The sequence below is a fragment of the Mytilus edulis genome, chromosome 8, assembly GCF_963676685.1.
Source record: "Mytilus edulis chromosome 8, xbMytEdul2.2, whole genome shotgun sequence".
Taxonomy (NCBI): domain Eukaryota; kingdom Metazoa; phylum Mollusca; class Bivalvia; order Mytilida; family Mytilidae; genus Mytilus; species Mytilus edulis.
The window spans coordinates 34,471,581-34,497,525 of NC_092351.1; the positions used below are offsets into that span (position 1 = coordinate 34,471,581).

General features: G+C 30.4%; 1 protein-coding gene across 7 annotated transcripts in view; it reads right to left on the reverse strand.

Annotated features, from left to right (window-relative positions):
* LOC139485439 (phosphatidylinositol-3,5-bisphosphate 3-phosphatase MTMR6-like) overlaps positions 1 to 25,514 on the reverse strand; it is a 57,727-nt gene extending 32,213 nt beyond the window's left edge. For 3 of the 7 annotated variants that reach the window (XR_011655318.1, XM_071269928.1, XM_071269926.1), the window contains exons 1-3: positions 25,383 to 25,506; positions 12,584 to 12,610; positions 7,865 to 7,981 (exon numbers count right to left, since the gene is read on the reverse strand). Coding sequence is in view for 4 of the 7 variants with exons in the window: in XM_071269928.1 (XP_071126029.1) it covers positions 7,865 to 7,981; positions 12,584 to 12,610; positions 25,383 to 25,406 (168 nt within the window). In the remaining 3 variants the exon portion in view is untranslated. Of the gene's footprint in view, positions 1 to 7,864; positions 7,982 to 12,583; positions 12,611 to 25,382 lie in introns of all 7 variants that reach the window. The other 4 variants (XR_011655320.1, XR_011655319.1, XM_071269930.1 and 1 more) reach the window with 2 other exon arrangements.
* Positions 25,515 to 25,945: the final 431 nt, after the last annotated feature.

The following is a 25,945-nucleotide window of genomic DNA, read 5'->3' on the forward strand; positions in this document are numbered from 1 at the left end:
ATTCACAAATGGAAACCAAAGCCATACATCATGATGGTAGAATTGACTGTATTACATGAATCACTTTTTAACAACCTTTTTTTCACCTTTTATAGACTAATTTGTCTGCAATGATTCAGGTCATAAACTTCAAACAATATTGTCTGAACTCCCTATTGAAATATGATATAGATTTTAAACAATTTTCGTCTCAATTCCTCTGCGTTTTGAACAAAGTAAACAAATTAGCCATTGATTAGCTATCTGCAATTAACTGTTGTTTATTCTCTAGACTAACTACTTTGAAAAAAAAATACTGGATTTATCTGAAAGCCAAACAAGCAAAGAGAAGCATTCATCCAAGACAAACAGAAGAAACCTATATGTATCATCTTTATTGAAATCCAATAACAACTTTGTCATAGAATAAGAATCTCCAAGATTTTAGACTACAGGATATCTCTAGATTCCCAAGGTGGTATTAAAATCAATTACATTGTAGCAAAAAATATGAATCTACACTGGAAGTAAAACCATAGTATCTTAACAATAACAAATTGTTCTGCTTTATTTTTAAACTTCTGGAAAAAAAGAGTAAAACTACTAGTTTGGATCTTATAGAAAGCTCAAAACTTTTTACAGCACACAGTCTGCACCAATTTTTTTTTTCAATTACTAGTCTGAATACAATTGTTTAGACATTTTCCTTATGTGTCTAATAAAGATTTGCAAAAAATTACTATTCCGATTTTTTTTTTTTTACTTGTCTTGGACATCACACTAGTGACTAATGGTGCAGACTGCAGTTTTAAGTACATTGTAACTCCTAATAAGGATTAATTCAGAAGTGCAGGATTAATTAATCAGTACAAATGTCAATTACTATAAGTTATATGGTTTGCTACTAACCCCCTACGGATCCATAGAAGGTTAGTAAAATCCAAAGGGGGTGAGACCGTAAATCAAAAGTATGATTTTTGACACATTTGTCTCAAATTTTGATATTGCATTCAAACACTAGTACTAATAATCATCTCCCAAAGTTTGATGGGTCTTTTTTCATATGCAACTAGATGTGACGTACTATGATTTGGTGGTGTTACACCTGTAAATTCATCCTTCCATTTTGGTATAGTTTGAGTTGGTAAATCTTTAGTTTTTTATGTAGTGTTTTGTGGATATTGGTCAATCAGTTCATTATGATCTGTTGTTTTGGTGTAGATGTTGTCTTTCTGTCTTTGACCTTGACTAATGTTAGATTGCCCTCCATGTGTCTAAATTAAAGGATAGTTTTACTGATCAGAGCTGTTTACTAAATATAAATAGTGTTACTTACTACACTTAAGACTGAAGGGGAAAATGTGAAAATCAAAGTCTACTTTTTCTAAATGCGAATGATGTTTGCTTCTACCTTACAAAATGTAATTTACAAGATTGTCCCAAATGCCCAATAGCAGTAATCATTCATTTTGTTTAAAGTTAAAACAGAATATTCCCATGTGAATTTTGAATAAACTCACTAAATTCAGAATGACTCCAGGTTGTACTATATTAAAATTTATTTCAACAACATCCATATAAAATCAATGCAATCATTTAGAAAATCTAATTGTAATAATCTAAATCTAATACATAATAAATTATTAATGAAAATATTTTTATAGTTCCAGACATTATTTGTCCTTAGATAAATGATAACATTATTACATGAAAATTATGGGTAAAGGTGAAAAATAATATTGATAGCACAAATAAAATGAACATAATTTGAATAATTTCAGAACAGCAATAAACATGATAAAATTATATTTTGTTCTTCCGTACACCTATATCACCCTGCTCAGTGGCTCTGTAAATCTTGTATCACAGCTTTGAGACAAGAGCAGGCATTATCAGCAATTTCATAATGTGTGAGGAGACATTATCAAGCTTGCTATTTTGTCAAGAGTAAAACTGTCTTATGGAGGATGAAAAGACCAGTTATAGAACTATAAACAGATAATTGGATTTTCTTCATGTGGATATCATAAAATTTCAGCCGCTTAACACAATATGAAGCTTTTTTGCTCTGACATTCACTGTGTTTACTTGCCAAAAAGGTTCACATTGTTGCTCCCAACTCATATTTTAAGATATCAATGTGTAGAAAACCCGGTAATCTATATGGATCCTTGTAAATTGTTTTTTTTTTATTCTAAACTTTTGTTGTCAATTAACATAACATTTAAACATATAAGGAAGTACTCAAGTCTGGATTTTTAAGGACTAAGCACTGAAAAAACATTATGTATAATTTATTTTCTGAATTACCCTAGTATCTGACACTCTTAAATTTTACATATTCCTTTTATGTACGATAGAATTTCTTTACAAAACTAATAAAGGAAAAAAGAATGAGAATGTTCTTCCTTTTGAAAGTAAAAAAGTGTTTAAATTGGATACTTTGATCGACCCACTCCAAGAAAAACTTTCAAGACGGCACTCAATGCCCTTTTTCTGATTTATCATTGATTTTCATCGTACCTGACATAACCTTTAAATCTTAACAATGAAAACTACATCCATAGGAAACTATAGTCATTAAAAGATTTCACTGTTAGAGAAATTCTATGTCATTAAAAAGCCAAGCTGAGTCTGATCAAGCTTTCTTACAGATCATGATTTAAATCCTTATAAAATCTTAATTGATCTTGCAGCATCAATGAAATATGTAAAATAATTTCTGATCATGTGTCTAACAAAGACAGCCAGAATTTGTAAATAATATACTTAATTTCAAGGTTAGGCTTTATATAATAATATAAAACACAAAGCCTTATTCCAGTAACAATTATATTAATATATGAACCAAGATGCATTGTTCTCAAAGTGTATTTTGTTCAAAGAGATTCTAGTCTTAGAATCAGTACATTCAAACTTCTTCCATAAAGAAGCTTTGTTCAACAACAACTTTTGGTCACATAAATTTAAGGACAGTTACCCGACAGTATCATGGCATATAATCATGTCAATTGATTTTGTAAATTGTCTTTTTAATGCACATTGATCTGCTTTCCAATTTCCTTTTCCTTGAAGTTATCAGTGTTTTAAAGGGCATTTACCTTTAATCAATATGATCTATGGAGTTCCTAACTTTTTGAATTTATATAAGTAAATTGTACTGGAAATTCAGTACATCTCGTTTATTATACTCTACAGACTTACCTTTTGGAGGGGAATCATACATTTTAAAAGCAGTTCTAAATCTTTAAAGTTTGATTTTCAATCCCAAAGCTATCTGTATGTTACTTTTATTTAAAAATAAAATATATATCAAGTTCAAGACTCTCTACTAACTTTGGGGTTTATATGTTATCGGCCCTTCATAATACATCATGTACATTGGTAGTTGCCATTTGCTCTCTTATAATTGACTCAATAAATACATAATTGAAGGCTATTAATGTTTGGCTCATAATTTGCGCCATAACTGTTCCATAAATCTGTTGATATTATAAAAAGGAAAACATAAAATTGTATCTGTCGATACATAATTACAAATATTATATATGTAACCTTAATATCATGTGACATCTAAAGGACTAAGTCTAAAAAAATATGGACAAAAACTCACTACCAATTACCAGTAATTTGAAACATTATTCTCCCACAACCATATTCTATTACAATTACACTTTTTTAACAAATCAGTTTTACAATAATAGAAAATATTAATCTGGCATCATTATAAAGAATTCCAAAGATCAAGAATATCAATACACAAGGTCCCTTCAGAAGTTTACTAGTTGGCTTGATTAAAAGAGACTTACTTATATAATCATAATATTAACACAGTACTCTTTATGGTATTATAGAATTGGTAGTAATTGGGGTTTCCTGCATGATATTTGAACTTTTACCCCGGGTTCACTTTTTTTTGGGTTCAAAATACCATATGGCACTGCCACATTCTGTATATACCTGTCCCAAGTCAGGAGCCTGTAATTCAGTGGTTGTCGTTTGTTGTTGTGTTACATGTTTATTTTTCTTTAATTATTTTGTACATAAATTAGGCCCTTTCTCTTTTAAATTGTTTAAAATTGATGTCATTTTGAGGCCTTTTATAGCTGACTATGCTGTATAGGTTTCGCTCATTGTTGAAGGTCGTACAGTGACCTATAGTTGTTAACTTCTTTGCCATTAAGTCTCTTGTGAAAACTTGTCTATTCCCAATCATACCACATCTTTTTTATACATATTTATGTTAGCTTATTTTTTAATTGTGATGTTCTAAGAATAATGATATATCAACAGAACCTTTTAAATAGCTGGAAGTGATTATATACATCCTCCAGATTTCAATTTCATGTGTACATCGATATACAGGCAAAGAAAAATTGTGTTGAAAAGATGAAATACTAAAACCTGAATGAAAAATATGACAAAGAACAGAAATTTTCAGTCTACATACATTCTTTTCCCTTACCACCATGTACATAGCTCTTTTAAATTCAAATCTTAATTGATTATTTTAGATTGGAAGAAATATTCATTGCTATTCTTTAATTAAGTATACCCCATACAATCATCAGTTATTGGCCTACTACAGTATTACAATTCATGCTTACTCTCAATGAAAATGACATAGTCATTCTCTATTGATTGTAATTTTTTCACTCTATCAGACTTATTACATTTTCTAACTGTAATTGAAAAGAACATTGCATGAGGTCTAATTGAAAAATGTGTGAAATAGGTCTGAATAACGTAAGGTCACTGTGATCACGATTAATTGTTTTTCAAAAGAAAGTACAAAATGTATTTCAGAATAATTTGCTTTGCATTCTAGCTCTTCATACCCAATACATCAATGTTTTCCACAATTCCTGACATTTCTATGTGTCCACCAATTTAACACTTTGTATGTGCTGTTATTACTTATAATTTTACATACTTCATACATTATAAGTAATCTTCAATTCAAACTAACAAGTATTTCCTATTTATGGTTTAAATGAAATTTACATTTTGTAAATATATCCTATGATCGACTCAAGTTTTTTAAAACTTTTTACCATAAAAAAAAAAAAGGTACCATTATAAAACATAGAGAGTAGGTGGTTAATGGTGATAACACAGCTGTAAATGTAGAACAATCAGCTCCATAAGATTTTAACCATAAATTTAAGAAAATGATAAAAAAAAAAAAAAATATATGAATTCTGTATTTATACAATGATTGGGAAATCCTGTATTCATTCCATTTGACATTTTTGTTTATAAATGAAAACTCAGATTTGCATAGATCCTGTATTAAAGTATAGAAATTTCATTGATTCAAATATCTAATTCATGCTTTATTGCGGAATAAAACACAAACAATTTTAGTGAATGAAATAAAAGCAGATCATTGTGTGATACACATGCCCAATCAAGAACTGAGTTTAATTATTTTTTTCATAGCCAATTCAAAGATACTAACATTATCAGCCAGTTCAGTCACCAAAGACAAATTGTACAAATTGCGAAAATATAAAAATAATGTACTTTTCCATCATCTCTTTCTTATTAATCAAGCCCTGATTAACATCGTCAAAATCCTATTAACAAGGGATCACTAAGGAATTACAATCTATTCTACGATTGTTACATGCAATCTCTAGATTTGATATCAAATTAGTTTACAAAGTGTTGTAAATGCCATGGTTAATTCCGTCACAATATTTGTCAAAGTCAGGATCGGGCCAGTCTATATTCTCTACAGAATTAGTAACATTAAATTTTATTTGCCAACTCTTCTAGAACTTTGCCTCATTTAACAGTTATGAAAATGACAAAAGTGAAATTGATGAGGCAAATACCAGGAGGGTTATAGGTGTTTGAAAGGGTGATTATTGCCTTAGAGACATGAAAATTTCAATATAAAAAATATTGTAATGACAAAACCCTTTTAAAAGACTGATTAAAATGTCAGGAGCGTTTGAAATTTATGGTTCTTTTTGTAATAATATTCTTTATGATGTTGGCTATGACATAAAAATGATGTTTGAATGCTAATAAAACTCTGTTAAAAATCTTTTCCTTTGTTCTCTGTGGATTTGTAGCAATAAAACAATCTAATAAAAAAAAGAGATTTTTCTAAATGTACCAATAAAATTTGTCCACCTCAACATGCTCAACTTACTTTTACTTAATCAATGTTAAATGAAATCAATGTTCTTTTTAGGCCCTTGATACTAGAATTTCTAATAGTAATCTTGATACCCAAATTTAAGATGAACAGAAAACATGGTCAACTTTTTCTTTTCCTATTGAGAAACTCACATTTTAATGTCTGAGGTTTTTTTAATCTTTTTGGTGTGATAGGCTGATGAAAACATACAAATTCAATATTCTTTTTGTCACCACTTTTTTGTCTGTGTATTGCCCTATGTCAAGTACAAATCTTCTGAAATGTTATACAATAGCACATATGGCAACAAACATCCTAAAGATAGTTTATTCCTGATTAATTCATGGTATTATATCACAAAATTGACCCCCCTTAAACCTAAATGTCAATTTTGTTGCATATCAATGTACAAATCATGTACAATTTTCTGGAATATTGTTATCAATATTGCACAATTCATGGTTGGTCTGGTGCATTGTATACTATGGAATGTGCTTATTCAATTACATCAGCTTGGTTATAAATCTGCAGGAATGGTTCCTAAATTTGTGAAGTATCTCTTAAACATGTTTAATCATTATGTTTTGTCAGTAGATCAGAAACACTGCTCATCATAAATATTATAAAAGGGGAAATTTTATTCAATATAACAGTCCATCACATCTGACATAATTGTTATCAGGTATCAAAGGAGCCATTCAGAAATAGTGTTGCATTATGGGTAGCATCATTAGTTTTGAATTCTGGGCATACCTTGGCCTGTGCAACATAATGTCGGAAAAGTGTTTTGGTGTAGATAGTTTTACTGAAGACAATTTAGAGCTTCACACATTGTATAGACACCTGCAGTATTCATGCTTGCTGCAAATGTTTGCACCTGTCCTAAGTCAGGAATCTGATGTACAGTAGTTGTCGTTTGTTTATGTAATATATACGTGTTTCTCGTTTCTCGTTTTGTTTATATAGATTAGACCGTTGGTTTTCCCGTTTGAATGGTTTCACACTAGTAATTTTGGGGCCCTTTATAGCTTGTTGTTCGGTGTGAGCCAAGGCTCCGTGTTGAAGGCCGTACTTTAACCTATAATGGTTTACTTTTTAAATTGTTATTTGTATGGAGAGTTGTCTCATTGGCACTCACACCACATCTTCCTATATCTATTAACCACTAGACTACCAGCCTAGGCTTATAAATTGCAATCAGTCTTCATGCTTAACCACTAGACTACCAGCCTAGGCTTATAAATTGCAATCAGTCTTCATGCTTAACCACAAGACTACCAGCCTAGGCTTATAAATTGCAATCAGTCTTCATGCTTAACCACAAGACTACCAGCCTAGGCTTATAAATTGCAATCAGTCTTCATGCTTAACCACAAGGCTACCAGCCTAGGCTTATAAATTGCAATCAGGATTGGAAAACTCTTCTCTACAAGCCAAGAGAATACAACTAAAATTTGTGTAAAATTGAGCTTAAGGCTTGTGGATTCAAAAGTTTATTGTGAAGACTGAGAACCAAGTCTATTATTGAAAAATGTATGTTGACCGCTGGTTTGAGAATTATCTGATGTCCAAGAGTCCAACCAGTGAGTCACTAATACATCTGAACATTTCTAACTAGTTGACCACAGTAGGTCTCTATTTGTATTGTTAAGATTCTGTTCTGTATAGTGTATACCTTGCATATATTATTTTAAATTACTGTAGTCTTTATTAAATGCATTGTTATCAACATACCCATGTTTCTTTCTTGCCTTGGGCATCAACGAATATCAAATGGGTTGTCGTCAGATAGAGAGTTCCAAGTGTTGATTTTCGAGCATTGTATCTTTCTAGAAGTTTGACATTATCAACCTGCAAATAAAAAAATAAAACTTAATTCAAAGTATTCTTTTTTGCATTGCTTTCATATAAAAAAAGTTCTGAGCTTTATTTTTGTTTAACTACTAACAATACAACAAGTGTTGTATTGTTAACAGCAGAATATTCCTACTCTAAGTCAAATTGATATCATCATATCACATATAACCATGACATATTTCATTGTGTTCAGTTCATATATATATATATAATATATATAGTTTGTGTATGTCTGAATTAGTTGGTTTCTATAGGAGTTCCTGACTGCTGTCAAATATCCATAGTTTTGTTCATTTATATACACCTAATCGCTATTTATTCCATCCCGGATAAGTTCTAAAATTACACAACTTTTTCATCTAGTTGAAGCTATCTGGGACCCTGTTTAAACAATGCACCATGCACAATACTTTTTAATGAGACCTGTTTAATTTACCGTAAATTCTTCAAACAAAATATTTTTTTACTTCAATTTTAATTTCGAAAAAGTGGATCATACTCTATCAAAGTTTCTTGATGGTCGCTTTCTAAAGTTTTCCCTCCCTAATCTCACTACTGACGACCTCTATTTTCGACGGCCTGACCCAAACAGGAAGTTGTATAAATGACTGTTTTTCCCAGAATTGGACTAAATAGCGATAAGGCGTATTCATTGTATCTTTACTTTATTTCATAAACCCTCTCATAGTTTTTGCAGTACAATCTATCATTTCTTCCCCATAGTCTGATTTTTTGCTGTGATTACCTTGAATTTCAAATCTGCACCAAAATCAAAAGTTTAAAAAATAACCATTAGGATGCAATTAATTTAAATCATATTTCGAAACTTTTAAGCTAACTGTGGTATGGACTTTGCTCATTGTTGAAGGTCAAACAGTGACCTTCAGCTATTAATTTGTGTGTCATGTGGTCTCTTGTGGATAGTTGTCTCATTGGCAATCATATATACCGGTACATGTATATATATATATATATATATATATATATATATATACAACTCGTCTAAACATCAACCCAACAATGTTAGATCTGTAAATTTGCTTTCGCAAATTTTTGGTTCTTCCCTCGCCGGGATTCGAACCCATGCTACTGTGATATTGTGACACCAAATCGCCTGCACTGCAGCCGTCCCGCTAGACCACACGACCACCTGGGCTCTCAAAAAAAGAGCTTTCGCTGGCCGTGTGTTACCTTTCCTTGTCAGTTTTAATCTAGCGGCGTACTACAGTACATGATATATAAGGCATGAAGATGTTATTGTTACAGATCAGCTAAATTATCTATAGTAAAGGATCCTTTTCTGTGACTGTATATTACATTAATTTGTAGGATCCTTTAATATAGATAATTTAGCTGATCTGTAACATTAACATCTTCATGCCTTATATATCATGTACTGTAGTATCTAGCGGCGTACTACAGTACATGATATATAAGGCATGAAGATGTTAATGTTACAGATCAGCTAAATTATCTATAGTAAAGGATCCTACAAATTAATGTAATATACAGTCACAGAAAAGGATCCTTTACTATAGATAATTTAGCTGATCTGTAACAATAACATCTTCATGCCTTATATATCATGTACTGTAGTACGCCGCTAGATTAAAACTGACAAGGAAAGGTAACACACGGCCAGCGAAAGCTCTTTTTTTGAGAGCCCAGGTGGTCGTGTGGTCTAGCGGGACGGCTGCAGTGCAGGCGATTTGGTGTCACGATATCACAGTAGCATGGGTTCGAATCCCGGCGAGGGAAGAACCAAAAATTTGCGAAAGCAAATTTACAGATCTAACATTGTTGGGTTGATGTTTAGACGAGTTGTATATACATTATGTACACAGCCATGTATCACCATCATTGATGGCGATCCGATGGATACATCTGTTGTAGAGTTGTCACTGACTCAGACGTTCTTATATATATATATATATATATATATATACCACATCTTCTTTATTTAACAGTATTTCTTTACTCAACTGTTTTTTTTTTAAATAAGGAAATCTCTGAAATTTCAGCTTTAAATCAGAATATAGGAATCATCTTTTTTTCCCCTGCTGAACAGAACATCTAAAATTTTGGTTCATCAGAAAAATAGTTCTTTAATACCGTACAACCATCTAAGGATCAAATCCTCATTTGGCAATGTTGTTCCTATTTATAATTATTACAAATTCAGACTTTATCTCACTCAGCATTTTAAGATGCTTGAGCATAAATCTTATGAAACTAAAACTTTTTTAACAGCCATTTGTTCAATAATATCCTTCAAATTTTGATAGAGTTCATCTATAGTTCTTGTTTCAGAGTTAAATTACTGTTTTGTAAATATTTGGTACGAAGGCCATGAAAAATGAAAAACTTCCAATACTTTAAATGATACATTTCCGTCCTTGAATTGACTCACTACCAGGAATTTTTTAATTTAATACATGTAAATCAATTTATTACTAAATATATGTTGCTGAAGTTTTTCTAAAAACTTGGTCATTTTATTTCGAATTTATGCAAATGATGTGAAAAGTGTTTTATCCTAATTATGACACATTCTTTGTTGTTTATGTTTACACTGACTAGATTTCTACAATAAGGAACATAAATCAAGCATTTCATTATGTAAATGTCTCATTTCCATATACACTTTTCACATCATTTGCATAAATTCGAAATAAAATTTCTATTTAGATTATAAAAACTTTTTTTTACAATAACATACAATGGACATTCTTTTAAATCTAAAATTTAGATTGGAATCAACCAATTCCATTATTAAACCACGATCAAAGATATAAAAATAACCTTTTAATAGCCGCCACGATTCACCATTGTAATTCATTTCAGCAGCTGACCATGATAATTAAGAAAGCAAAGTACATTTGAACTCACAGTTATGAAAAAAAACTTAATCTGTAAAGTTTTTTACATTTTAATCAAGAGTTGCATGTGCACAACCATATATAATCTGGTTAAGAAGTCATGCATATGTATGTCATGATGAGAAAAAGAGCAATAGTGGAATAAAATACGTCTGTTCAAATGCACTTTGGCTTCATTATCATACAGTATTATGCTATGGACAAAATATTTGTTTGCTAGCCAGTACTACTGCACAATTGTATGTACAAAATACACTAAATTCCTATTGTGTGTAAATTTTTAGGGAAAGCATTTTGCATTTAATCCTTTTAAACACTCAAAAATCAATGAAAGCAGTCAGGATTTTGTACTTAGTCATCTTAATCTTATCTTTCAAGGCTGTATAACTTGAACAAATTTTTAAAATAAAATCTTTGATATAATTTTACAATTCAAGGTTCAAATTTGTCAAGAAAAAAAATATACATTCCCTACTAGAAAACCCATTTGCCACTGCAAAGATGTCCTTTTGTTAGAGCTTTAAAGTATCTACAATCAAACATATTATACATTGTTATATGAGACTCCTCCACCAATCTCTAATATACATGTATAATGGTCTTTCTTTTGATGTGAGCACTACTTGATTTTTCTGTTTACTATAATGATATACAAGCAGGAGACTTTTCTATATCAGTTTTAATAGGAACAAACCATTCTATGATTTTTCATTTTTCATGTAAGCAAGTGAGCTAATTAGGCCATAAAAAAATAGGTATGTTTGCCCTAACCCTATCTACCCAGAAAATAGCTGCCTACTCAAAATGTTTTACTGCCCTGATGTTAAAATATTCTTTTTTTATTCAAATAGGCATGAAGACTAATAGACATCTGATACTTGTGTTTCTCTTTGATAAAAGAAAAAAAGAAAATGCCTTCCTACCTACCCACTGTCTCAAAGTTTGGTAGGGTTTGGGCAAACCAAAATATTTTTAAGTGTGGCCTTACCTTATTTTGATATACCGTTAAATTATAAGCCTCTAATGAGAAGACTTTTCCTGGAAGTCACTTTTGAGTTTGAGTCTTAAAATCATAATTTGATCATTTTTAACCCATTCATGGAGTTTGGAGAGTAGTATTTGTTTTCTACTTTAAAAGGTACTACATTAGGTCAAACCAAGAAGAAAATTTACCTTAAATATGCACAATATTTAACTTAAACTGATTATTTTTATTCTAAAATTTTGTAAACTAAACTTGAGAATATTTTTCAAATTGTATTGAATAATATGCAGTTCAAGTTATATTGGCTCAAACGTTTCTGTTTATTTGAGAGAACCAGTAATTCTTACAAACAAGGGGACAACTTATCTATATATCATTTTAAAGTCAACTTAAAGCATTAAAATTATTAAGAATATATATGTTAAGAATATACTTTTGATAAATGTACATGAAAAATATGACAAAGCTGCAAATTCCTGATTACTATAATATAAACATTAGCAGCAACTTAAAGTGAAAGCAAATCAGCCGTTTATTTCTAAACAGTTAATTTAAGAAGCTGGTGCATTTTCAAAATTATAGTTTTCCAGAAATTCAAATGTTTACATCAGCATGCTTAAACTTGGACAGTTGTAGCAATCTGACCCAATATGCAAAAATATTGTCTAATATATTTCAGGGGTTTTAATGAATGGAAACTATTCATGAAGAATTTTTTTAAGAAAAAATTACCATAATTTCCTTAAACTCATCGGCAGTCTGAAAGAAAAATTCATATACATAAATAGCAAGAATATATTTTTTCTAAATTGTACCAAAATCTGTCTGAAGGCCCGATTACAGTGATTTAGTGTTTGTGGTTATTTCTATTCTTATCAATGTCTGAGTTTCAATTGTTAATTTTCAGAAACAAAGTAAGTGGTCTTATTTCTGACATGAGTTTTAATAACCACAAGGATAAGATAAACTTTTTGATCATCAAAATGAAAATCTTGGGACCTACTTATGGTATCATAAAGTTAGAAAAGTAGCCATAAATTTTTATTTATCAACAGAATAAAAACCAGCAAAACACTGTTATTAAGCAAGTGTAACTGAATTTATCAACATATAAATATACTGAAAGCAACATACAGTATACATGTACTATGCTAACATTGAAATCAATTGTGCAAGTATTATTTTGTTCTGATATATATTCTAAACATCAACAATGTTGCAATTAAATGGTATATTAAAGCATTAAAAAAGCTTTTCTTGAGATAGCTCGTTGAATCTTACCCTTCTATTTATAGAATTTTCCGAAGGAAAGTGTAAATCCAACACATTGCCCATATCATGTATCCATGTGTGAGCAATATACTCTAGTGATTCTAGTTTTTCTTGTGTCCATTCTAACACATTCATTTACCTAACTTTAAATAATATTTCAATATATACAAAATTCAATTAATCGGTCAGGTTGTTAATTGGCTTTCAACTATATCAATGTCCCATAATGGCAAAACATACGGAGTATCAATAGAATCCTGTTTGATACTCTTTAATCAATGAATTGTAAATGTAAAACCGTTTTGTTTAAATTATTGTGAATCTATCCTTGATATTAGTGCACTTCTCATATGAACATCCAGAACAATACTAGATATTCGACTCCGTTGGTTTTTATTTCTGCTGCTATCCCAAGCTGCGATTTCCACGGAAAGTTAAAAAAGCAAGACAGTTTACAATATCCTTGTCCATAAATAATTAATTTACTTAAGTTAAAATCTCGGTGGAGTTGCAATGAAGTAAAAGTAAAAGCGAAATTGATTGTACCATTAAATCATCAATACCAATAATAGTCTTGATAGACAGGAAATGACACAGAAAGAGTTACAGCACCACAAATTATCACTTATTCACTTCTTATAATCTGTTTTAACTAATTTTGAAGAATTATTTTTTCCAAATAATTCTTTTAATACAAATTTGTCCAAAAAAAAAACTGCTGATTTTTTTCTCAACTCCAAAAAATATTTGAAATCTGACTTGTATTCAACATCATTAATTTTCAAAAATCAAATCTTTAATAGCACCTGCAGTAGATCTAAATTGATAAAACAGCAAAAATTATAATTTCACATTCCAATAATAAATGCTATCCCAAGATACTTCCGTAAGCATGACCGATTCCACTATCATCAGAGAAAATGTTTGCCTTATTGATTGACAATCTTAACAAACATATATTGATTGGTCAGATTTGTAGCAAGACTGTATCATGATACCTAATAACTTTTCAAACAGTTTAACCAAGTCTTAATGAATCACTGCAGTCAGGGTTAATGGTATTTGGTACTGATGACTCAAGACAATGTCCACAGATGGTCAATTGGATAAAAGAGATGCTGATACACTATAAGTATAGTCAATGACAATTGATAAAATATAATAAAAAGATGTGGAGACAAATCTCTACAAAAGAAATCAACTACTATACATTGTAGGTCACTGTATAACATTCATTAATGAGCACAGCCCATATTGCATAGTCAGCTAATATGCTGTTAGTTTTCATGTTTGAACTGTTTTACATTTGTCATTTCGGGGCCTTTTATAGCAGCTATAAAAGGCCCCCAAATGACAAGAAATAACAAATGTAAAACAGTTCAAACATGAAAACTAACAGCATGATTTGTATACAAAATAATAAACAAACAAAAAATATGTTACACAGCAACAAACAACAACCATTGAATGATAGGCTCATCCTGTCTTAGATGGGTAAAACACAATAACAGGAACATTTACAATTGGTCTTTGTTATGTAATCTCTATGTACAGCTAACTGAAATACATTTGGATGCTGTTTTTAATATTTGACATTGAATGTTTATACCTCATTCAAAATTTTAAGATTCTATCTTGAATAGTGTTTGAACACCAGTGAGATTTTTTGTTCAAAAATTGTAATTTTTAGACTTTATGTGGTTGCACTTTTAAAGGCTTCAAACTTTTCATGATTTTTATCTTAATAATTGTAATCGTTTTAACAGTAAGTCTAATGATCATTTCAGAATGTTCTCCACACTGCCCCAAGATGTGTTTTATTACACAAGGAAGAAAAGGCAGAATGGATAGCAAGTTCATTATAAGATTGAACAATTTTACAGAATTTATTTAGCATGAAATATAAATCGAAAAAGCGGTAATGATCCTTCCGCAGGTTCAGGCTGATACAATTCAACGATATCTACAATTCTACACAACCGACGGCAAATTTTGAGGATTTCCTGTCAGGCTAAGTTTATATTTATAATTGATTGATGCAAACAAAATTTTCCAACCTTCGTCTGTACTTTCTTCGTCATGTTTATAGTACCATAAGTAATCATTAGAGCTCCAGGATTAACTGTCCAAAGATCGTAACAACAGTGACTTGTTCCATATTGATTATTCTTAACAAATACCACAATACTGTATTTATCGTGTTTAACCGGGAAATCATTTGCATTCCATTTTGTATGATGACTCTACAGCATATGTTACGATTCTGTGATATCAGAAATGTTCTAATCTTTGATTAATGAAGAGTATTCTATACTAGATTAGACACAGTCATGATAGTCAGACTCCAACTTTTTATGGAAAACTTTGGTCTGTTTTATTCATGAATATTTAACACTCAGCAATTCAATTAATTTTAACCAACTTCATTTTTAAATGAGAAAAGGAATTTTAACTCAAATATCTTCATTAACATAAGGTGTCAAAAATCTTTTAAGTTTTCCTATTCTATTACTTTCAAAACATAGTTTTTTTAATCAAAGAAAGTATAAAACACAATATTCTAAATACTGGCATATACAATGTATATACTTTATATAGATATAAGATGTGGTATGAGTGCCATTGAGACAACTCTCCATCCAAGTAACAGCAAGCTAAACAGGAAAACCAACGGTCTGATCTATATAAAAACAAGAAAGGAGAAACATGTATGAACTACATAAACAGACGACAACTACTGTACATCAGATTCCTGACTTAAGAGTAATAGGACAGGTGCTAACATTTATAGCATGAATAGTATCAAAAGTGAGACTCAGGGAGAGAAATTAACAAGGGTACATTCAAAAATCCTAGATGCAACTTAGAAATATTGCTTCCATTTAAGCAATACAAAGAAATATGAAATGAACTAAAAACCTTCTATTCCCTTGACCTCCTGACAGTGACAAGTTGTAAATGGATATATTCATGATATTGTAGTTCTATACAATTAGCACTAGCTATATATATAGGTTCTAGAAATGGCTCTGGAAGAATATAATTTCCCCAAAGAGTAACTTTCTTACCATACATTTCCACTGAGGTTGGAACAAATTGTCTTACAATATTCTTTGCATTTGCAGCTACATATATACCTGTTAACCCATATTACTGTGTGTCATTAGGGACCATAGAAGCTTTAATAGGTTTGGAGAACCAAGACAAAATTAATCTTTTTATGGGGTAAAGAGTTTCACTACTATTTCTCTGTATCATAAAGTTCATGTTATGTACAGTACATAATGTGATTGAAAGCAAGGAAGAAAGGTTAATAAATTGTTACCTGTTAATCAAATATCCTCGCCATAAATATTCCTCTGGCTACAATTTTTAATTAATTGCCAATACTTGGTCCATGGCCTTATTATTCATAAAAGCGGTAGATTTCTATGTTGCCAGACTTGGTCACATAAATAATTTCTTAAAGAACATTAAAACTATACAAAATATTAATAGTTCTGATTTTTCTTCTTTTTTTATTTCATTTATAGTTACTGGTAATTGTAACATGAACATTTGTGAGAAATTAAATGATTTCTGTTTCAAGATTAATAAAAGAGAATCAGTGGGAATGTGACATTTACATAAAAGGTACATGTTAAAAAATCAAACTAAAGTAGTTCCCCAAAACTGGACACTGACAGATCACTACACCATCTTACTCTTCAATGATCAGAGATGGGGTAATTGTAATTGCCAGAACAAAATTTAACTTGATCTGTAACTTGTCATGATAAAACAATATATCAAATCAATATCTTCAAGCACGAAGAAAATAAGTGTAGAAAACTGATTTGCCAGACATACAGACCAAAGGATTTCAAACCTGAAGTCTGATTCTCTCCTACTTGGCAGCAATTTAATTTTGCAAATTTATAATATATTTGATGTTGGTAAATAGGAAAGCTCCAAGTTCTATGTGTTAGCGGCAATTCATATTCGCTTTATTTATCTTCAAGAAAGTTGCTAAAATAAATCACATGTGAAAATTTGTTGGTTTACAGTAACTACAACAGAGAGGGGGGATAGGAGGGGTCCTGATCCCGAAATCCCGGACTTAAAAACGCCTGATCCCGAAGTCCCGATAAAGGTCCTATCCCTCCTCAACAGAGATATAACAAGATGTTAAAACACTACAGAAAGCTGTAGTTACATTTACTTAAACTGTGCAGCAAGCTATTGATTGGGAATCTGAAGCAAGAGGTTTTTTTCAGTGTTGTTTTCATTTGGTTTTATACCTTTGTATTTATTTTTTACTTAAATGAGAATATGTATATACTATACATATACATATACTGTAAGTGCTATGAACTACAAAAGCTTCATTTTTGGCGTCTTTGTCAAATTTACTAAAAATAAAATTTAAAATAAAATTTGTTGGTGTCTTTTTCAAATTTACAATCAACTACTGAACTTTTTGTTGGCTTATTGGTAAGATTTATTCGAATGTTTGAATTTTTTAGTCAGTAGTGTTGTATGTTGGTGATGTATATTTATACAGTTTTAACTACTTGAGTAAAATATAATTTTTTCATAAAGTCATATGAAACTTCAAATTTAATAAAAAGTTAAATTTTTACTCGTAAAGAAGTGAACATGAACATTTTTAAAAAAGAAAATCTTTTATCCTATCAAATTCTTCATATTTGTACCAATAATGAATTATTGACGTCCCAGACACTTATTCACCAATATTTTCCAGTATGCAGTGACCTTAACTCATAATAACTTCGGCCATCGCATAGCACAAGTGTGGGAGGGAAAACCGTGATGAAAGAATGTAAACACACATGCTCTTGAAGGTAAATAGAAATAATAGATTCTTAATGAACAAATGTAATACAACAAATCATCAACTGCTAAGGAATAGTTTGAGTAACAAATTATAACACATGGACAATATAAAAACAAATGTTATGGCTCTTTCAATTCACTTGTCTGTCACTTTTGCCTATGCTCTGTTTTTATTATTTATCAATGTCACTAATAGTAATCTACAGCAAAAGCTCAAAAGTTAATCAGCTTGTGATCAACAACCACTGAATGAAATATTATCTGTCGAATATATGTTAAAGATGTGTAAAAATTTATAATACTGTACATGCAGGAAAAATTATGGTCAAATATGGATGACAATGGATGATCATTTGTTGGACCTCTCTAAGTTATGAAATGCTCTGAACAAAGTTTGGAACAACTTGTTGGCTTCCATTTTTTGCAACTAACATGGTATTGCCATGTATAGATTTGTTTCTTCTGTGTAAAGGGAACTTATGTAAAGACACAGTTTTACACTTTTGCAACTCTAGTTATGCAATTTGTTACACAACAATAGAGTTTTTAAATGACTATATCTCGCTATAATCTGACTTTATTTACTGTGCAACCAGTTACGTTTCATTTTGCTAGGTACCTACCAGAAGTACATTGTACTTTTACCACTATCTCCTTTCACAGTAGAGTTCCAAATTTTAGGAAAGATAAACCTAGACATCTAAAAGGGCTATATGGTTTGGGCTTTAGTGAAAGAGTTGCCTCCAGGTCAATAGAGGTAAATGCCTCATTTCAAAATCTGTTTTACTGTGATATAATAACGTAATCATTGGACATAGGAAATGTGTGAAAAATGCAAGAATTAAAAGCTATATAGCATTTTGTCCATCATACACCTTAACGCTATTTGTTCCTGAAAGCATGGAAAGGTTGCAGTAAAATTTTGAAAAAGTGATTGTTGTACATGTATGAAGTCAGAAGTTGAAGTGTTGCAAACTCTAGGGTCAAGTGTAGTAGATAAGCCCTATTAGAAGACATCACATGTTACGGTAAAATCTTGATATCACAAGTGAAAGGAATATGTCAGATGGCACAGGCCAAACAAAAAAGTATGTGTATTCTATACTGTCACATACTGAAAAAAAACAAGGTAAGTACATGTACATGTAAGTAGGGATTTTTTTTTTTTTTTTTTTATATTTTTCAAACATTGAGTCTTTGGGAGTAACATTGTGGCTTTAACAGTGCTTAATAAAAAATGGCCATAAAAACTTTAAGGTAGGGGATTATAATTAGGGTACTAGGTAGGGGTACAGTCATGACAGTAACCACACATACTTTTTTGTTAGGCCACATTAGAAAAATTATTGTTGTTCAGACATGGGCTATTTCAAAAAAAATGATGCCTTTCCTTTAAACCTTTGTCAGTCTCTTGTATGATACTATATCTGTAATGTTTTTAGGTCAGATAATGTATTATGATTAGTTGGTCCTAACTGCCAAAGATAATAGCAGTATGTGCTCTGTTTAAAAAATATTGTCCAAAAATGTACCTCAAAATGTCAGGAGTGTAACGCTTTTAGTGTGACATTTACAAGAAAGCATGTGCATTCATTGATGATATAGAATAAATAAGGGCAGCTACAATACCAAACAATATCTTTCATCAAACTATTATATCTTGACTATGATTTCTTGTTCAAATCTTCCATATATTTACATTTTTATGAGCCTCATAAGGTAATTCAAATAAGTTTGTGTAAAAATAAAAATGTTAGTAAAAGTCAATATGCTGCCAGAAAATGTCTTTGTAGGTTAAATAACATGTTTCTGTACATCTTGCACGGTTTATGTTTTTTGTTTAGTATCATAGCTTAGCACAGGTGCATCCAGTTGACCCTGAAGTTCTACTACTGGAATATTATGGTTACAATAAGAGGACTACCCAAGTCTGTCAGGAGTGTAACAATTGGGTTAAAATGTATTTTTTTTAGAAACAATGTTGTTATAGTTGTTGTTTTTTCTTGAATTTCAGTGAACATTACCTGTTACAGTTTATCAGTAACAAACATGCCATTATTATGGCCTTCATTGCTTTTGTATGCTCAATACTTCAATGTCAGGAGTGTAACACAAAAAAATGCCTTATTTCAATCTTATTAGCAAAGGTAAGTTATTGGAAGAAAAACAAGCTGACAATTATTATAAAATGACATTACTACACCTCAGCTTAACACAGAATACAAGTCTACATCCAGTCAGGGGTACTACTTGTACAAGTGTATTTTATTTACTTGAAGAAGTAAACAAAAATATACACATATAAGTGAATAAATAATGTTTGAATAATCTCCCCTTAATTTTCTAAAAAATTTACTTGTATAAGTAAATTTTTCTTACAATCCCAGAAAAATCCTCAAGATTTGAGGTGTAAAATCATGCCTTTAATGATTTTTCCCAGGTTTGCTCAAATTTTTTCATTAAAGTTCAATGTTTCATCTCATTAATTCATCAAAGAAACTGATTGAGCAAAGATCTTGTATATTTGCGCAAGGCAATCAAAAATTGCTCCTTTGGGGCTTGTAAATGAGCAGTGTTATGAAGATAACAGACAAATGGGATTTTCATTGTCCATGAAATTACACTTAAATGATTAGTATAGACATCTGCAAAGGGTACACAATTTAAAATTCTATTAGAGCAAAGAAATCTTAAGAATTCAAGAAAAGAAGAAAGGATGATTTTTTTACTTATACAAGTAAAAAATTCTGAATGTCTAAGGGACATAACTAAGCCAATTTTTTTTTTACCTATACAAGTAAATAAAATTCACTTGTATAAGTATCCTACAAATTTACTTATATGTGTATATTTTTTTTTACTTCTTCAAGTAAATAAAATACACTTGTACAAGTAGTACCCCTGACTGACATCATTACTTTTGAAATTTTTGAACTAAAATTGCAATTGAACTAGCTTGTTTAAATGTTTTACAGTCCTGACATACAAGTATTGAGCATACAAAAGCAATAAAGGCCATAATAATGGCATGTTTGTTACTGATAATCTGCAACAGATAGTGTTCACACTCAAATTCAAGAAAAGAAAACCAATAATAACAACATTGTTTCTATAAAAAATAACATGAATGTTACACTTAAACATTTTAAAGCGTTACACTCCTGACATTTTTGGGTACATTTTTGGACAATTTTTTTTATACAGAGCACATACTGCTACCATCTTTGGTAGTACGAACAAACTTATCATAATACATTATCTGACACAAAAACAGCATATATATAGTATCAAACAAGAGACTGAACAAGGTTTAAAGGAAAGCCATCTTTTTTTTTAAATAGACCATTAGCAAAATTTGTACATATGTAAGAAATATATAAAAAAAATTAACCTGTTCTTAATGTGCACTAAAATAATATGTGAAATATAAAGACTCTACATGATTTCAGGTCAGTTTCAGGTTAAAATATGGTAGCAATAAATTATGGTCAGGAGTGTAACATTTGTTACACTCCTGACAAGTTTCTGATGTAGCTTATCTATACAAAATTCAACATTATTCTTTATTAAAATAATTGTAACATCTTTACAATGAAATGAGAAAGCCGATCTGTCTTGTAAAAGTGATTTTTCTGCACACTATTTACCAAACATTCTTTAAAATTAAACTGTAATTCTCATTAAACATGTTAAAAGTTTGCTCTTTGCTCAGAAATTAAAAAAATATGTAATCAAATATCTAATAGGTTTATTTATTTGTGAGATTGTAAATTTAAAATAGATATCACTACTGATTTTCTAAACATTCCATTAATCAAAGAGCTGATAGCTCTGAGGTGGAAGAAGGTGAATAAAAGGTAACTTGAATTACCATAAAAGCAGCCCCACTTACCCAGGCTGCTTTGTTCCATTATCGTTAAAATGTATTTTTTTTGTACATGGATTTCCCATCCGTACAATCATTTTCTATGTTCAGTTGACTATGAAAATTAGGTAAAATCTTTAATTTGGCAGTAAAATTAAGAAGATCATATCAAGAGGAACACATGTGTACTAAGTTTCAAGTTGATTGGATTTCAACTTCATCAAAAACTACCTCGACCATAAACTTTATAACCAGAAGCAGGACGGACGGACAGACTAGAAAACATATTGCCCATAAATGGAGCATAAAAATAGTAAGACTTGTTACATACCCGCCAACTTTTGAAAGTTCCCATATGGGTTTTTACTGCACAACAACAATTTTTAAGGTTACAATTTTTAGCGACGTATTTTGCAAGATCTGGATTGTCTAGAAAAAGTGTCATATTTGTATGATGAACTTACATGCCTTTTCCTTAAATCTGTTTGCATGATTCTAGTTATATATTAAATCGGTAGAAAAAATATACATGAAGCTAGCAGACCAGGGTTTATTTTCCAGATTAAGAATATTAGATGCTTGTTGAAATTTCCAATTTTGAATGGAAAGATGGACCTTTAACAGGTTGGGAACAACACTCCAAATGAGGGTAACCTAACTGGAAGATCATCACAACCCACTGTAAAAAAAAAGCACAAAAAAAGTCATTTATATTCATATTATTTGATGAAACTTTTCCCCAAGAACTATGCATCTATTAAGTACTGAATGGTCAAAACATCATGTTTTTTTATCGACATAAATTTTGTCGTAAATGTAACCAAATCATGTAGAAATTGTGTTTTTTCTTCAAATTTCCATCAAATTTTAATGTTTATTAAGTTCCCTTATTGCCTCTCTATTTGAATAAAATAAAATAATAAGAAGAATCTGTTTCTTGTTTTGTTTTGTTTTGTTTTTGACAAATGATTGTTCACTGCTTGCAAATGAATCATTATATTTATATATCTTATCTGTATATATTTTTGTTCATGTCTCCATCTCCTTATCATTTGTAAATGTATAGACAAATAAGAAAGAAATAAGCTCCACATGTATATTTGCAACATCGTAAATTAATTAAAAAAATAACATACACTAACACTAGTACTGCATGGCTTTTAAGCATTATGAAAGTCATATTTGTAGAAAGCTTAAAAAGACTTAAAAACAGTGTAAAATGTCTTGCTATTTCTTAGCTTACACAATAATATCTAACATATACTGACATTTACAAATTTAAATTTCAAGATTTTACTAGGAATTAATCTAACTACTAGACCTTTTATTAGTCTAGTTGCACATATTGTATGTTGCCTTCTAATCAATAAACAAATTTATGATATAAACTTCAATTTAATCCTTGAAAGGAGGTCTAGATTGCTAAAATAATTTATAAATTTTAATTTTTTTATTTGTCCAAAATCATTTAAATTCATTTAATCAATATCCTTTTATGATTATTTGATTAAAATATTAATCATTTATAGTCTTTTTACAATTTACATTTTTAAAAGCAAAATAACTGAAAACAGGATAAAACAAAGGGAAGTAACAAAAAAGTATTTCAATATTCCCAATACACATCGTTTTGATAACACAACGGCAGTTAGCCGGAGGTAAACATCGTTGATTTCCAGTATGTTTGACACCCAAGCTGTCAAGTGAAGCCATATAATTATACATCTTCTTTGATGTTCAGGTCAAATTTAACACAGGTGTCAATTACACCCGTACAGTAGTAAGAAATGATCAAATATGGCGTCTGAAAATTTTCATTCATGAAATATTTCATACACGGGAGTTTTTTCTTCTAAACGGGAGGACGGGAGGAGACCCCTGAAAACGGGAGTTTTGTACTCCCGTCGGGAGGTTCACATGTATGTTACGAAGGGCATCTAATTCACATGACAAAGGAAAACCATGAATAAAGACAACACTTTATATATCCTTTTTATTTATATAAAAACAAAATCTTCTTGTCTGCAGGATTACAAATTCGTAACTTCAAGGGCGAACTTGTAAACAGGGCGAGTTGTCCCGATACCAAATTCACGCATGCGTAATACAAATATCTACAGTTAAAACATCCTGTTAAAAGTAAACAAATAACGTTCATGTGGATGAGATGAAATCTAATAATTTACATAAATAAAAGGGTCGTATTTACGATAGTGATTGTTTTACAATCATAATTTACAAATTAAATGATTCAGATACCTAATCATGTGTAAAAATCGGTATCAGGAATCTTAAGTTGTTTTGAAATTGTAATACACGAAATGAATGCGGCATACGGAGACTCAATGCCAAGGGTCAGCCCCTTAAGTCTTCAGAAGACTTGACGTCTTCTTCCACTAAAAAACAGTCTTATAGTTACTGAAAAAATATGTCAGGAGTGTAACAAAAGGATAAAAAACATATGTTTGTATTTTTTAAATGAAGAAAACTTAGAATTGACTGAAGCAATTGTTGTGAAATTTTCAGAGGATGTAATTAGATCATATATGTTTGCTTCCTTATAATTTTTATATAAAATTAAAGCCTTTGCAAAGAGATATAAAAACTTTTGAAATAAGATATTAAAGAATACACTAAAAATTGGTGAAATTTACATATTTAAAAAAAAAAAAAGTGTATATAAGTAAAAAAAAATTGCAGGAAATAATTTAGTACCTTTATTGCAACAAACAAAAAAATTACATTGATATTTATATTCTTTTTTATGTTTGTATTTTGATATTTTAATTTTGTTGTTTCCTTTGAAAAGTGGATGAATTCTTATGAGTAAAATGTTGTTAAAATTTTTATTTTCATTATTTTGCATTAACCCTTGATAGTTTTGTAAACTTGAATATCTCTGGATGAAAGAAAAATGATAGAAAAAAGATTAGCAATGACTTAATTTTTTACCATGTTTGTCACACTTTGGCATCATTTTTTTTTAAATAGCCCACATCAGTAGTTCAAGTCTCTCAAAGTCTTTGGAAAATGGTGATAAGATCTCTTAATCTGCACTCTTGATGGATAATACACTGTACCGCTTTGTGTCCCCCATTACTCGATAACACCAAGTTTCCAGTAAAATTTTGAAGTCATAATACAAAATTCAATCAAAAGCTTCAATGGAAACTTGATTGTTATATGTGGTCAATAGATCAAGTGGCACAAATTCTCGGGTCAACCAGGGCAGATTTCCAATTTGGCAAATAGCAATAAGGTGTATCATGCTATTACAACAGATTTGGGGGAGTCTCTATCAACAAAATTACACACCCATTTCTAAATTTGTAGCAAATGGCATGGGCCAGGTTGTTTTTGATTTAAGAATATGCAACGATTCCTGATACAAATTGTCTCATTAATAATTGCCTTTGCATCAAATTTGTCAACAGAACAGACTATTAGAACTTGTTATAGCCCTCTTTTTGGATATTTACAAAACAGTTTTCTGATGTTAGCGGTTTATATATTCTCAGTTTTCCAATTTGTCCTGATTCAAACTTTTTCAATCATTACCTTTGGGGTTTTGATAAAGTCCATGTCGACTGACAGACTTTTGTTTCTTAGTAAAATATGGATTTTATGTCTCAGATTTTTTTAACATCATCAGCGCCATGACACCTCCTTCCCGGAAGTGACATTATCCGGGTAAGGTGCGCTCAATTACTAAAAACTAATGTACGGCGTGCATTTATAATACACTTACGTTCTTCTTCTTCTTCTTTAGGTTTTCAGTAGTCCTTCATTATCTGAAGATTATATATTGTTTTGCGCTGCGTGGCCTATATATATATATTTATAAAAACACCGTGAAAAATAATTGAAAATAAGTTTGGAGTGCTTAAAAAAAATAATTTTAAATTGTGATTAAAACTATATGTACATATATAGTCTAATAATGAGTTAAATGAATTTGTGGAGAACAGTTGGCGTAAGCTGTTCTCTAAATGTGTCGACTGTGGTTACAGCGACTGTGTTACTGGTAGTAAATTCCACTGAGTAATGGTGTACGGAAAAAATGAAAATTTATGTATCTTTTTTTGGTAGAAATGTGTCTGAAAGTGAAACTATGATTTTTG